The 15,029-nt window shown below is 36.6% G+C and overlaps 1 protein-coding gene across 4 annotated transcripts in view; it reads left to right on the forward strand.

Annotated features, from left to right (window-relative positions):
* ELAPOR2 (endosome-lysosome associated apoptosis and autophagy regulator family member 2) overlaps nt 1-15,029 on the forward strand; it is a 177,123-nt gene that overhangs the window by 138,187 nt on the left and 23,907 nt on the right. For 3 of the 4 annotated variants that reach the window (XM_005550345.4, XM_005550348.5, XM_045388684.3), the window contains 6 exons: nt 2,887-3,024; nt 4,536-4,799; nt 5,516-5,689; nt 8,851-9,040; nt 10,303-10,399; nt 11,049-11,150. In XM_005550345.4, the coding sequence (XP_005550402.3) occupies nt 2,887-3,024; nt 4,536-4,799; nt 5,516-5,689; nt 8,851-9,040; nt 10,303-10,399; nt 11,049-11,150 (965 nt within the window). The remainder of the gene's footprint in view (nt 1-2,886; nt 3,025-4,535; nt 4,800-5,515; nt 5,690-8,850; nt 9,041-10,302; nt 10,400-11,048; nt 11,151-15,029) is intronic. The other variant, XM_005550346.5, reaches the window with a different exon arrangement.

Here is a 15,029-nt window from a genome sequence, read left to right on the forward strand (position 1 = left end):
TAGCTTAAATGAAGGCAGACTTTTTTTCTGAAAAAAAAAAATATCGACTTTGTAGCAGTAAAAGATCATGAATAATCTTCAGCACAGCCATCTGTATCACAAATAACCCACAAGTCTTCAATTCTCCCAAGTCTGCCTCCTTATTTCTTTAGTTTGTTCTTCTTATACTCAGTGCCTTTGCTGAAATGCAGACTAATATTATTTCTTAACTGGAATATTCAGTAGTCTCCTATACATTCTTCTCATCTCTACTCTTTCATCTATACTGCTGTCAAAATTATCTTTTTTCTTTTTGGAGACGAAGTCTTACTCTGTCGCCCAGGCTGGAGTGCAGTGGTGTGATCTCGGCTCACTGCAACCTCTGCCTCCTGAGTTCAAGTGATTCTCCTGCCTCAGCCTCCTGAGTAGCTGGATTTACAGTCATGCACCATACGTCTAGCTAATTTTTGTATTTTTAGTAGAGATGAAGTTTCACCATGTTGGCCAGGCTGGTTTCAAATTCCTTACCTCAGGTCATCCACCCACTTCAGCCTCCCAAAGTGCTGGGATTACAGGCATGAGTGACTGCGCCCAGCCAAAATTATCCTTAACCAGAAAAACAACAGTAGAGGCTGGCGTGGTGGCTCACTTCTGTAATCCCAGCACTTTGGGAAGCTGAAGCAGGTGGATTGCTTGAGTCCAGGTGTTCAAGAGCAGCCTGGGCAACATGGCAAAACCTCATCTCTACAAAAAAAAAAAAAAAAAAAAAAAATTAGCTGGCCACAATGGTGCATACCTTTCATCCTAGCTACTTGGGAGGCTGAGGTGGGAGGATCACCTGAGCCCGGGAGGTCGAGGCTGCAGTTAGTCATGATCATGCCACTACACTGCAGCCTGAGCAACAGTCCCCATCTCTAAAACGAAACAAAACAAAGAAAACCCCCCAAAATTGAACAGTAGAGGCATGAAGAACAAAGCTATCCCTTCCCTTGGTGCTTTTTATGGCCTATAGCAATTATTCTTAAAGTGTGGCCCCTGGACCAGCACCACCTGGGTCCCCTTGGAAATTGTTAGAAATGCATATTTCTGGGTCTCAGCTTAGTCTTACTGAATGAGAAACTCTATGGTCGCAGCAATCTGTATTTTAGCAAGCATTGAGGGTGGTTCTGAAATACTTTAGAGTTTGAGAACCAACGGCCTCTGAATACACTTCAAATTCTGTAACGTGGTGTTTCTATGGCTCTTTGTATTCTTTCCCCAGCCTCTGTTTCCAAACCTGCTTTTATGACTCACCTTTCTTTAGTCACCTGAATTTGTTGGTGTTAGTGGAACACTCTGTACGTTTTCATTCCCTATGTGTTAACACTCTAAGCTAGAATGACATTCTTCCTTTTGCTGTTTTGTCTGGTGAACTCCCAATCATACTTCAGTGGCAGCTCAGACTTCACCTTTTCTCAGAAGCTCTCTCTTACTCCTTTCAGTCAAGTTAGCCACTCTCTCCTGTGTGCTTCTAAAACCCTTTGAAAAATCCCTGTTTTAGTTATGTGAACTTATTTATGTTTTTGTCTCTCTTACTCAACCAGGCATCCCTGAGAGTAGGGATCTCATGATATTTATATTGTTGAATCAATCCTAGAGCTTTTAGCTTTTAGCAAAGTCTGCCATTTTTTTTTTCCTCTGTGTGATTTGATCTTCTCACAGGACTTTTGGAGATCTCAAACTAAATAATATATAAAATGCTTTGAATATCACGTAGTGCTTCACAAATGTAAGGTGGTATTATGTGCACTAATGCATTACATTTCGTTTATTATAACCCATAATGATGTTTAATGAAGCACTATCGATATATTATGAGCTGCTTTTTGGGAATGATGATTTCATTGTTTGGTTGCATGGGATTTCTATAATGTATGATGAGCATTTTCTGTTATTCCTGTCTGTGGTGTGAACTCAGGATGTGTCTCTTTAGAGCATATTTGATTACTTTATCACATGTTTGATTCCTATATTATCAAAGGATGAAAAACAAAGAGACTTGTCTTGAGCTCATGAAACCTTATTGCCAGCATCCCAGATAATTAATGGAAGCCCATTCAAATTCCTAAGTGATCTATCAGAATTTCTGCCAGGAAAATTAGAAAATTCAGGGTTTAGGCTTGGTTTTCTTTTTATGTAAATTAGATGTGTGTTACATTATCTGGTCACCTTATTAATATTTGCTTTCTAGTCATGTTGACGACAGCATATCAGTTGGAATATCACAAATTTGTGTGATTTTAATATTATCTTGAATTTAGTTAAATAAATAAGAAATAAAATATAAATTAAACCTTTTGGAAGTCAAGTATAAGCAAGAGAGGATTTCATGAACGTAAAATAACGTTCTGCTTAACATGCACTTGGATAAAGTAACCCTGAAACTTGAAAGTATAATTCAGGGGAACTTGGAATTCCTATGTAAGACCTCCCTATCAGAATCTCTGAAGGAAAAAGATAAAAAATTGCAAGCCTTTCCATTCAATGATAATCTTAGAAGTTTATTGTAAGAAGTTTGAGGAGTTATGTTTCCTCTTCTAAGTATATATCCCAAGCCAGATCACACACATGAAACAAAAATAGACAATAAAAACAAAAAACCCCAACCCTTTAACATACTATGATTTGAGACCTCTTTCAAGTTACATGAACAATGTGGTTGATATATTGTGATTACTGAGTGAGTGAGGTGCTTGTGCAGACTTGAAGGTAAGTTTTAAGAGTTCTGGGATTACATGCTCTGTTTGTAAATAGTCATAAACTCTAATTGGTTTACTTTAAATATAAATACATTTGTAATAAATACACAGGTATATTAATGTTGAGTTTGTGTTTTATTTGAATATATTTTTTTCCACTGTGTTTTAGGATATTAATAGAAAAAGTACGAATGTGGTAGAATCATGGGGTGGAACCAAAGAAAAACAAGCTTACACCCATATCATCTTCAAGAATGCAACGTTTACATTTACATGGGCATTCCAGAGAACTAATCAGGGTCAAGATGTAAGTTCCAAGCACTTTTTTTTTCTTTAAATACACTAATGATGCCCCCTTGTGGAGATACATACAAAGTGATCACTCAAATTTGAGAGAAAAGACTGCTTCTTTAAAAATATAGAATGAATAATCTGGTTATGGAGTCAGTGGTATAAAAATGATAATTTTTTTATTTTTTGAGAGTAAGAATGTATGGAATAAAATAACAACATGTCTTTGAATTGTTCTTCACTCTGAATAAATATAGTTTTTGGAAACTTACGAGAAGGAAAATCTAATTTTGCAGTTCTCTAAAAATAGCTTGTTTTTAAAGCTTTCTGAGGCTTTGTGAAGATGGGCAACTTTCTTCCTCTTCATCTGAGTCATCTGATGTTTATCTAAGAGCCATTAACTAGTGTTTTTTTATTTTTTCATTACAGTAATATTTCCTTTACAGCCTGGAGAATGTGTATGTACACACTATTGAGCTAACACACAGAATCATTTCCTTTATTTTATTTTCCCTGCCAGAATAGACCTATTCCTCCCCTAAGTATATTCCATTGTACCATATGTTTCAATAGTAGCAGGACTTATTTTGTGGATCTCCATAGATGTAACCTTCCCAAGGTGAGAACAAGAGAAACCACTTGTTCAAAAGTGGCCGTAATGCTATGGTGGCAAATGTATGGCTTTTTCTCTTCTTCTCTTCAGGCTTTCAGTGGGGAACAAATTCCCCAGATTGTACTTGACTCTAGTTATTCCTTATGAATGTTAAGATTACCATCCTGTGGGGCATGAACCTTTCCTTGCCTTCAATTTATCTTTGTCCCAGACAAAAAGCATTAAGTAGTCTGGGGTAACACTGCTCTGTACTGATAGAGTGATGCCCACTGCTTAATTAAAGCCAGACCTTAAAGTGACCCAGTGTTACAAGAAGGAAAATCATAATAAGACCCAGGTTTTTGCTCTCTAGTTCACATCTTTTCTTATGTTGATTAGGGAAAGGACTGGAGAAGGAAAGGAAGACTCAGTCAAATTGTGTGATTGCATTGATTTAACACAGTTAATGTTTGTGTGTGACTAGAGGTCCTAGTCTTCCAAGATTTTCTAATCCCCATTCCAAGGCATTTCTACCCTGCCACACTTTCAACATCCTATTGTATCATTTGATTTAGGCTAAGATGTGAATAAACAATGTTGGGAGATAAAAAAACTGTTCCTGTCTTTAAACTATACTAGTTCTTCTGGATATGAGGTCTATAATTGCATCCTAATTTCTACCAATTGTGACAGATCTCACAGTAATTGTGACAAAACTCCTGGAACTCTATTATTGTGGAAATTAGTTTCTGGTGTCAAGATTTAAGATTTTCAAAAAGAAGAACCAAATAGCAGTGATATTAATCTATTGTCAATTACAAACTATTAGGCTGGAACACTCTATTTAGTTATTTTGATGATATCAACATAAGACATAATCTGGTTGTACAACTAAGCCCCAAGGCAGAAGTCATTACTTTCTGCTCTTTTTTTAGAATAGACGATTCATCAATGACATGGTGAAGATTTATTCTATCACAGCCACTAATGCAGTTGATGGGGTGGCGTCCTCATGCCGTGCCTGTGCCCTCGGTTCTGAACAGTCGGGTTCATCGTGTGTCCCCTGCCCTCCAGGCCACTACATTGAGAAAGAAACCAACCAGTGCAAGGAATGTCCACCTGACACCTACCTGTCCATACATCAGGTCTATGGCAAAGAGGCTTGTATTCCATGTGGGCCTGGGAGTAAAAGCAATCAGGTAAGTGGGTCTGCATTTCAGGTATCCGCATGAAAGCACATTTTAATAGAGAAATTCAAGGGTTCTCCTTAACGTTTCTTTGGGAGCTATGAGGTTGCTATTTATTCTGAAATAAGACTTTCAATTTACCGTTTCTCTTTTCTCCCTTCTTGCATTTATTAAACACTTACTGTATGTCATGAAAATACTAGTTACTGGTGACACAAAATATTAAAAGCTCCCAAATAAGAATGCTTTTCCAAAATATTAAAACTGATTTCTTGTGTATTGTTTAGGTACAGCAAATAAACTACCTATCTGTAGGCTGGCTGTAGCAGTCATCTGGGAACAGCTAGTGTTTCTTACAATTTTTAATGGCAAAGATTGATGCCATATTATGAGTGAAGGACAAAGCAGTTTTACTGTCTGTTTAAATTTACATAACAGAATTTTGGCTATTTCTTACTATTGTTCTTCACTCTGAAGAAATAAGTTTCTACGAGGAACAAACCTGAGGATAACTTTACTCTGTCTTTAAAAGATTCTGAATTTTCTGAACTCTGGCTAGAAAAATCTAGTTAGAGTTTAGAAATTCTTGATATTAGTGTGGTAAAGTATATTATAGCTAAGATTAAATTACTGGAATAGTTTTTACACCTAGAACTTTTTTCAAACACATTTTAGTAGCAGCTAATATTTTCTTTCCTGCTATATCGTTTCTTTATCTTTAATCAAAGGACCATTCGGTTTGCTATAGTGACTGCTTTTTCTACCATGAAAAAGAAAATCAGAGTTTGCACTATGACTTTAGCAACCTCAGCAGTGTGGGCTCATTAATGAATGGCCCCAGCTTCACCTCCAAAGGAACAAAATACTTCCATTTCTTCAATATCAGTTTGTGTGGGCATGAGGTGAGTTCTGGCTGTCAAGGTGAGATGGACCTATATTTCAGCTCTGATTGAGTTGATATTTTCTGTGTTAATGGACCCGTGAATTCTCTATGGATATCAACCAAGTGTCAGAAACTGAAGTTTGATTGCTTAGATCCTCTATTGCCTCCTAGAATATTGGCAGATTTCTCCACCAGGGGCAACCTTGTCTCGTTCTCAGTGTATCAAATCACTTACGCAGTCAGTTGAAACCTGAAGCTTGGAGCTATGGTGTAAGTGCTTTGAGGACGTTTCGTTTTCATAAAAATGGGTCAGGGTTGTCAATCTTACCTCTTTTTTAGGCAGGAAGTTATTTGAGAAAGTGGTACTGTTGTTTATGTTGTCAATTTTGTGTTTTAAAAAGAAAAAGACTATCTTTTTTTTATTATTATTATACTTTAAGTTCTAGGGTACATGTGCATAACGTGCAGGTTTGTTACATATGTATACTTGTGCCATGTTGGTGTGCTGCACCCATCAACTCGTCAGCACCCATCAACTCGTCATTTACATCAGGTGTAACTCCCAGTGCAATCCGTCCCCCCTCCCCCCTCCCCATAATAGGCCCCGGTGTGTGATGTTCCCCTTCCCGAGTCCAAGTGATCTCATTGTTCAGTTCCCACCTATGAGTGAGAACATGCAGTGTTTGGTTTTCTGTTCTTGCGATAGTTTGCTGAGAATGATGGTTTCCAGCTGCATCCATGTCCCTACAAAGGACACAAACTCATCCTTTTTTTAATGGCTGCGTAGTATTCCATGGTGTATATGTGCCACATTTTTTTAATCCAGTCTGTCACTGATGGACATTTGGGTTGATTCCAAGTCTTTGCTATTGTGAATAGTGCTGCAATGAACATACATGTGCATGTGTCTTTATAGCAGCATGATTTATAATCCTTTGGGTATATCCCCAGTAATGGGATGGCTGGGTCATATGGTACTTCTAGTTCTAGATCATTTAACCCTAGAAGAAAACCTAGGTAATACCATTCAGGACATCGCATGGGCAAGGACTTCATGACTAAAACACCAAAAGCAATGGCAACAAAAGCCAAAATTGACAAATGGGATCTAATTAAACTAAAGAGCTTCTGCACAGCAAAAGAAACTACCATCAGAGTGAACAGGCAACCTACAGAATGGGAGAAAATTTTTGCAATCTACTCATCTGACAAAGGGCTAATATCCAGAACCTACAAAGAACTCAAACAAATTTACAAGAAAAAAAACAAACAACTCTATCAAAAAGTGGGCAAGGGATAGGAACAGACATTTCTCAAAAGAAGACATGCATACAGCCAACAGACACATGAAAAAATGCTCGTCATCACTGGCCATCAGAGAAATGCAAATCAAAACCACAATGAGATACCATCTCACACCAGTTAGAATGGCAATCATTAAAAAGTCAGGAAGCAACAGGTGCTGGAGAGGATGTGGAGAAATAGGAACACTTTTACACTGTTGGTGGGATTGTAAACTAGTTCAACCATTATGGAAAGAAACAGACTTTCAAGAGGAAGTGTGTTCAAAATAAAAAGGAGACATGCAGGGCCAAATATCAGTTGATAATGTAGGCTTAAATCATACAAATGGATTTTATTTTCTGTGAGAAGAAGAGGAATCTTAATTGATACTGGCAATGGTGAGAGGTTACAGGACCATAATTCCCAATATTTTAATGGACATATGAGGTTAGGGTTGGGAAGTATGTACAGGTATATGCATGCAGAGTAGAAACAGAATAAGACATTTCCTCCATGTCACTTCCCATATTAACTCCTATATTTTCAATTGTCTTCATTATGAGATACTGTGCAAAGCTTTGCACAAAGGAAACAAAAAGAGATCTGATGACCATAGAGGTTTTCAAACAAAAAGATCCATAACATTTTACGTGGTATGACAGTTGTCCTGTTTTGATTTTACCTGGGGTGATCCAAGACACTCAGTAGATTAGTTACTCAGTTCACTCAATAAATATAAATACCTGTTATGTGCCAGATAGTGTGGGAAGCAGTGAATAAGATTAATTCCATTATCTATCATACTTCTATCACAATCTTATCCTACATTAGCACTACCTTTTTTTCTACCTTCTCTTCTCTTCCCCTTTGGCTTCTATCTCTTTCTTTCCTTTTTGTTCTTTTTTTTTTCTTTTAGCTTCCACTATTTTCCTTTTTCTTTCCTAAGTACCTTTTCTTTGCTCTTTTTCATTATTTGTTATTGGCTTCAACATTTTAATTTAAGCCTAGTAAAAAAATATATAGTGGTGAGAAGGCCTGGTAGTGGGAGAAAAATGTATAGGTTAGGTCTGCTAGCTGCATTAAGAAAGAGAATCTTTTATATTTTTCTTTTTACACATCTGTGTACACTCTATATCTAACACCAGTGAAATGGTTTTCCTATTTTTACATTTACTTTGTAGAAATTATGGAGCAAGCTATAGTCCTTTGCAGTGGGACTATAGTATATTTAAACAATTTTTCCATTTTTATGAGTTATATCTTCAATTATTTTCTAAATTATTAGAAAACCAAATCTCTGTATTCCCTTTAACTTGTATGGTTGAACAGATACACATCATTGAATCTAAGAGTAGGTGAATAAAGACACTTGTAGTGACCAACTATTTAGAATTCAGGTGTTTTTCTAGAATTTTGCTGCAGTACGACTTGCTTTCTTCTTTAGCCTTCACATTACCTTTCTGCTACACATAGGATCATAAAGGAAAAGGAAGACCAACTCTTTTTCTTTGGCATTAAAGCTTTAAACGGCAGTTTGCTGGTCTCTTTGCATGCATTGTTATTCTAGGAATTGAACATTTCATAGATTACTTGTATTTTCTTAAGCTTGATGACTTTCATTTATTACAAATGATGCTTATAGTGGGAAGAGCAGTATAGTCTTGAATTACTGTATTTGTTATAACTTCAGACTTTGAACTTTGGTTGAATATTGAACTTTCCTTGAGAGCTTTGAAAAAGTACTGGTGGATGGCTAAGGCTCACACCCGATCAACTAAATCAGAATCCTTGCAGTGAGGAGAGAGCCACTGCTGTTCTAGGGTCACTAGCTAGTTGGGACTAAGTTTAGAGATTGACATCCAATAAAAACTTTCTTTTATGACTTTATTTTCCTAGGGGAAGAAGATGGCTCTCTGTACCAACAATATAACAGACTTTACAGTAAAAGAAATAGTGGCAGGGTCAGATGATTACACAAATTTGGTAGGGGCATTTGTATGCCAGTCAACAATTATTCCTTCTGAAAGTAAGGGTTTCCGAGCAGCCTTGTCATCACAATCCATCATTCTGGCAGATACATTCTTAGGTAAGCTTCCTTTGGTTCATATATGCATGCATACATTTATTCTTAAATTATGCTGTGGATAACTTGTCATTGTATTGGCGTTTGCAAAAGATGATTAAGGCCCCCACAGGTAATTTTACATTATCACTTTGTAAGATGGTGAAAAAACTCCTACTAGTGGGGACTATTGAATAGTCTCTGAGAAGCTTCTGCATTTATGTGTTAATTCATATATAAGTATGACATTTTCTGAGGGTCTGTGCCTGGCATCAGATTTTCTAGAAGTTTAAGAGGCAGACCAATTTTAAAAACCAAAACTAAAAACAAAATAAGAATAGTAAACAAACACAATCTACACCTAAATCATTTATATGCCACCAGTTTCCATCATCTTTTCTCGTACCAAAAGTAAGCAGGTGACAAACAGCAAAGGTGCTGAGTTTCATTCCTCATGTTCCCTTTTTGGCTCTGTAGTCCTGGCAGCCATAGGAAAGTTTCAAGAAGAATCTGGCTCTCTAATGAGTGACTCCTAGGGATCAAATTTATTATGATCTCTACGATGGGGGTTAGGAATCTGTGGTTTTAACAAGCTTCATAGGTGATTCGGATGTGTGGCCAGATGTGAGAACATTGCTGTAGTATAGACTCCAGAGGAATTTAGCATTGACTTTCAGCACCAAGGTCAGTTCCTGGGGGCGGTGGGGGTTGCTCAGAGTGGGAACTCTGAAGCAAAGTTTGCTCTTATTGCTTGTGTTTTGGCTCTGTTATTTTGCTTACAAGAGGCAGGGGGAAAAAAAGCCTTAGTTTTCTGCTTACTAGATTAAGCAAATTTCAGAGTTATTTTTGGAAATTATTAGGGCACAAAATTTTTTGCTTTTTCAAATACATCTGTATTGAATATGAGTAAAAAGCTGTATTAGCAAAGCAGCCCAATTCATTCGATAAAAGTCACTGGAGAATGAAAATTTTAAAGGACTTTTGAAATGTTAGAGAACTGAAAAGAACTTCATAGATTATCGAATTACTGCTTGCATTAGATTCAGGCAACAAGACCCGGGGAAGTGAAAAGAAATTATAAAGCTAGGGAGTAGAATCTTATCTCTTTCATTCTGGAGACTTTGGAAAATTTCTTATTTTTACCATGAATGCATTAATATAATACAGCATTTCTGTAAATACTGTAAAATGACAGTCACTAAAGCTATTTTCTCTTCAAATCTACAGAGACCAAATAAAACCAATTTTCCATATTGCTTAATAGCTTCTTTCTAAATATCATCTAGGAGTTACAGTTGAAACCACATTGCAAAATATTAATATAAAAGAAGATATGTTCCCAGTTCCACCAAGCCAAATACCAGATGTGCATTTCTTTTATAAGTAAGTGAAGATGCTGTTTCCTTTGACTGTATTTTAATCAAAAGAAACTAGTATATACGGAACACCAATACTCACATATTTATAATTGTGTGTATGTAATCATATACCAGATGTGAGTTCCTGTGGCAGAGAAGATCGATTATGTCACCTGAGGGTTCCTAGAATGTAGCTTATACTTAATAACTAGTAACTGGTTCTTAAATGAAATATAGTAAAAAGTAGGAAACATGGAATATTTTGAAAGCCTTATATAGTTTCGTGTGTGTGTGTGTGTGTGTGTGTGTGTGTATTCAATAAAGAGACTATTTCACTGTCTAGGCAATAATTATTTATAATTCACATATCAAAGCATCAGCGTAAGTAGATATGGTCCTTTTTTCCTTAAGAATATTTTTGATTATAATATTTATTAAAATGATAATATCTTTACTAAATACTTTGATGATAACATCACCTGGGAAAGTAGTCAACTTTTCATAGGCAATGAAAGTAAATGAGGTGAAATTGTATTAAAATTGTAAATTAGTGAACTTTAATACATTTTTCTTTTTCATTTGTTCATGAAGCCTGGGAGCAATTATTCACATATTTTTGTCTTTATAATCTGTATTATATCTGTTTTCTAAAAATATTATTTGGCTTACAATAGGTCTTCTACAACGACAACATCTTGTATTAATGGCCGATCAACTGCTGTGAAAATGAGGTGTAATCCTACTAAATCTGGAGCAGGAGTGATTTCAGTCCCCAGGTATCCTTATTTCCATATGATTTGTGTTTACTATGAGGAAGAAAAACTCTCCAGAACATTACAATTTTAAAACACATTATCTATGAACATAAAGCAGAAAGAAAACAGAAGAATCTGTAGTTTTGTTTTTTTTTTATAGGGATGTGCTGAGTGTCTATTAAGAGGAATAGGTCCTTGTACAATCTAAATACTTCCTAGCCTCTTGTATGACATATTCTTGTCCTGTTTGCATACAGTGTCTAATTTTTTTGAAAATTATTTAAGCAATATAAAATTAATTATTCTACTTGTGTCCCTGTATTTATGTTATTGTTTAGCCTCGATTTCCTTGAGAGCTGGATTAGTAGCTTTCCTGATTTTGGTACTAGATCAACAATTAACTAGCTGGGTGATCAAGTAATCTGACCTCTGAGTCATAGCTTTTTTTTCTGGAAGGGGATGGGGCCCAGGATAGATAATTTGTATTATCGATTTCTAACTCTTCAGTTTATTGATTAATGGTGGCAGAATTACCAAGTTAAGTCTGACTTATAGAATGTGGTTCATTTAACACAGATTAGCATTAAGGCAATAGCCCTCTATAGTCAAGATCTGAATAATGCAGTTCACCTTGGATGGGAACACAAGAAGAAAACAATTTATAGACTCAGAATTGTCAACTTAAATACAGACTGCTTTAATGGCATGAGTGACACTTGAATGCCTCCTGATTTTTTTCAGATATTCACTTTTCAGTATGAAGATTATTTATTTCTTTATATTTTATTTTTAACATTATTATTATTTTTTAATTTTTTTTTGTAGAGATGGGAATCTCCCTACATTGCCCAGGCTGGTCTCAAACTCCTAGCCTCAAGCGATTCTCTCTTCTCAGCCTCCCAAGCTGGGTTGGGATTACAGGTGTGAGTCGTTGCACCCAGCCAGATTATTTATTTTTAATCTTGGCTGAGTTCAGATACCTTTGGATCATAGCTTGATTTGCAGATATTTTTCCTCTATCAAACTAGCAAAAGTATATGTTTTTAAAAAGAAAATGATCGTGTTAATTTTGATTTTGATAGTTTCACAGTAACCCTTGGGAGATTTTAACCTGTCCTGATTATGTCACATCAGGATTGGAAATCAGTGGTGTAAGCATTGCTTCAAATACTTGTGTATCCTAAAAATACTTACAGGGGTAACAGTATTTTGGGCTTATTTTTGGGCATAAAGGCACACTGACATTCTCTTTCACCAACTGCCGTGTTTCCACTTCTCATAGATCTATGAATTAATTATTCTTTTCACCTGCTCAAGGTGAGAGACCGATGCAACAATAGTACCTAATTATAATAAAAGGGCATCCTGTGGTGGAGGATCCCTCTCCCAGCCTCCAAACTATAACGAAGGCAGAAAACCACCGTCCAAGAAAAGATGTGGTCAGAGATTCTCGCAATAAAAGCGTGTGTTTTTCATCATTCTCTGATATGCCACCATATAGTTCTGAGTTCAGGTGCTTAATCTATTTACTATAGCACATCTGGGGGTCATTTTATGACCCTGACAATTAACTTCTAGTCTCTAGGAGTTTACTTGAATAGCTTCCAAAGCCTCCTCTAGGCCTCTAACTCAAGTAGATGATGTTAATGAAGACTAGGTCTGTCCTTTAGGAAACACGTCACTCTCTCTCTCGTAAGGTGTGTTCTGATGCTTTCATTGTGATAAGGAAAATAGTCTCCTGGAGTTAAGTGATGGCATGCAGAAACTGAATTTTTCCTATGAGGAGAGGAAAACTTGTTTCTCCTTTGACCTCCAGGAATCTGCCACTCAGGGAAGTAAATGATCTTTCCCAGGGTTTATCAAGATCACCTGCAGCAGAATACCCTGGGATATCTATTGTAAACATTAATTTCTGGGCCATCTCTAAAAATACAGAATCTTAGATGCTGAGCACAGGAACATTTTTAAAAACCACAAGGCAATTCTGATGCCTACTGAAATTTGAGAACCAGATATTTTCATAACTCGCATTTTGGAATTTTTTTTGTTTTTTGAGACAGATTCTCAAAATGTATTCCAAATTTTAGTTTTGTGAAAAGCTAATTTAAAATGTGACAGTCTAAAGGGTGTAGTCCTTCACCCATGTTTGATAAATCTTCATTTAGAGTTGTGATGCGCACTGAAGTGTGCTGACCATTGCTTCAGGGAGCTGCTTCAACACTACAGCCTAAACGTGCCGACCTTTATTTATTTCTTGAATCAATTTCCCGTCAGGGCACAAGAGGGAGCTCGGAGATCAGAACACGAGAAACAGCAGCTTTCCTGAAATTATTAGTTTTTTTTTTTTTCCTTTCTTTTAGTGGTGGGATTGAATAACTCTTTCTTACTAACAGGAGGAAAAAAAAAAAAAAAAAAAAGTCAACATAGCCCAGTTTCTCAGGCTGCTTTTTAAGAGAACTTCTTTTCTTTCTTTTCTCTCTCTCTTTCTTTCATTCATTCTTTCTTTTTTTTTCTTTTTTCTTTCTTTTTTTTTTTTTTTTCAGCTTTAAGATCTCCAGAGTGGAGGGAGGGAGATGCTAACCAGACGCTTGCCTTGAGAAGCTTCATATGCTGACCAAAAAGTCTCAGAAGGAGACTTTGGTAGTGCAGAAGGAATGCCACTCTCAGGAATTCTCATTGCTTGGCCAAGAATCTTGGCAAGCCAGGCAAAAGTTTACTTTAGCAGGAGCAATGTTGGTTGGGGTTCTATATCTTGGTGTCCTGGGAAAATGTCTTAAGATCCCCAGACCTGGGAAAGTGAGAAAGTCTTAATAGAAAGTGAAATGGGCAAGAGAGAAAAGGGGAAATGTGTGTTCTTTGTGTATCACCTGAGAAATTAGAGGGAGCAGCAAATTATCTGGGCTGCCTTCTCATCTGCAGCTGGAAACACCAGCCTGTCTATTTGGTCTGGCAAATGTAGTTGACTTCTAATTCCATAAAGTGTCTGGAGGGTATGAAACATTTTAGATAAAAACAGTACAGTGTTTATGGCAGATGTAATCTGACAGCTGGAGTGAAGTTACAAGATTTTCTAGTGTAGTTTGCACCTTGAGCAGAGAATAAACTGCTAGCACAATAGGCTGCTGATGTTCCTAAATATTAATAGATGCCCCTAAGTAGATGGCCCCCTAGCCTTTGCCTAAAAGGCTTCTTAAACCTCTAATCATTACCTTAGGTAGATAGAGGAACTGAAGGCTTTTCTTTTATTGGGAAGAATTTAGACCTAAGCATTGTGTCCAAAGGGTTCTTTTAAAAACATGAGAAATTTCTGTTAGTGAAAAGGGTATAAAAAGGACTTATTAAAAAGCAGACAAAGGGAAGCATTTTTACTCTGATAATAGAGGTGCCACAGCATCTACAAGATCCTTGAGTCAAACACATTGACTGTACAGAGCAGGAAACACTGATGGCCCAGGTTGTATAGCTGCAGTGTGGCATAGTCCAAGATGGAATAATTTTCTAAGTGTGTGTTTTTTTCATGCCATAATGCTTTCATCTTGCCATTTTTTCATTCGATTCCTCCTGGGCAGAGATTTGCAAAGAAGCACACTAAGTTAGAGGCAAATATCACACTTACCCCAGAGGATAACTCAACTGATTTACAAGTTATTGGTGCCTTCATTTAAATGAGTCATCTTTCCTCAAACAGGGTCTTTATTGATGCCACGAGTTAGAGGAAAATCATTTTTTTCTCTCTGTCAACTTCTGACTATATATAGCTGCTTGAGTAGTTTATAAATCAGCTTAAAATTGTTTTGCCAAAACCTCCTTCAAAATCCAAATTCATCTTCATTATCAGTGTAGCCTCTGGGAATATTGAATCTCACAAAAGGAATGCTTCACTGTTCTGTCCTGTTATAA

The sequence above is a fragment of the Macaca fascicularis genome, chromosome 3, assembly GCF_037993035.2.
Source record: "Macaca fascicularis isolate 582-1 chromosome 3, T2T-MFA8v1.1".
NCBI lineage: Eukaryota > Metazoa > Chordata > Mammalia > Primates > Cercopithecidae > Macaca > Macaca fascicularis.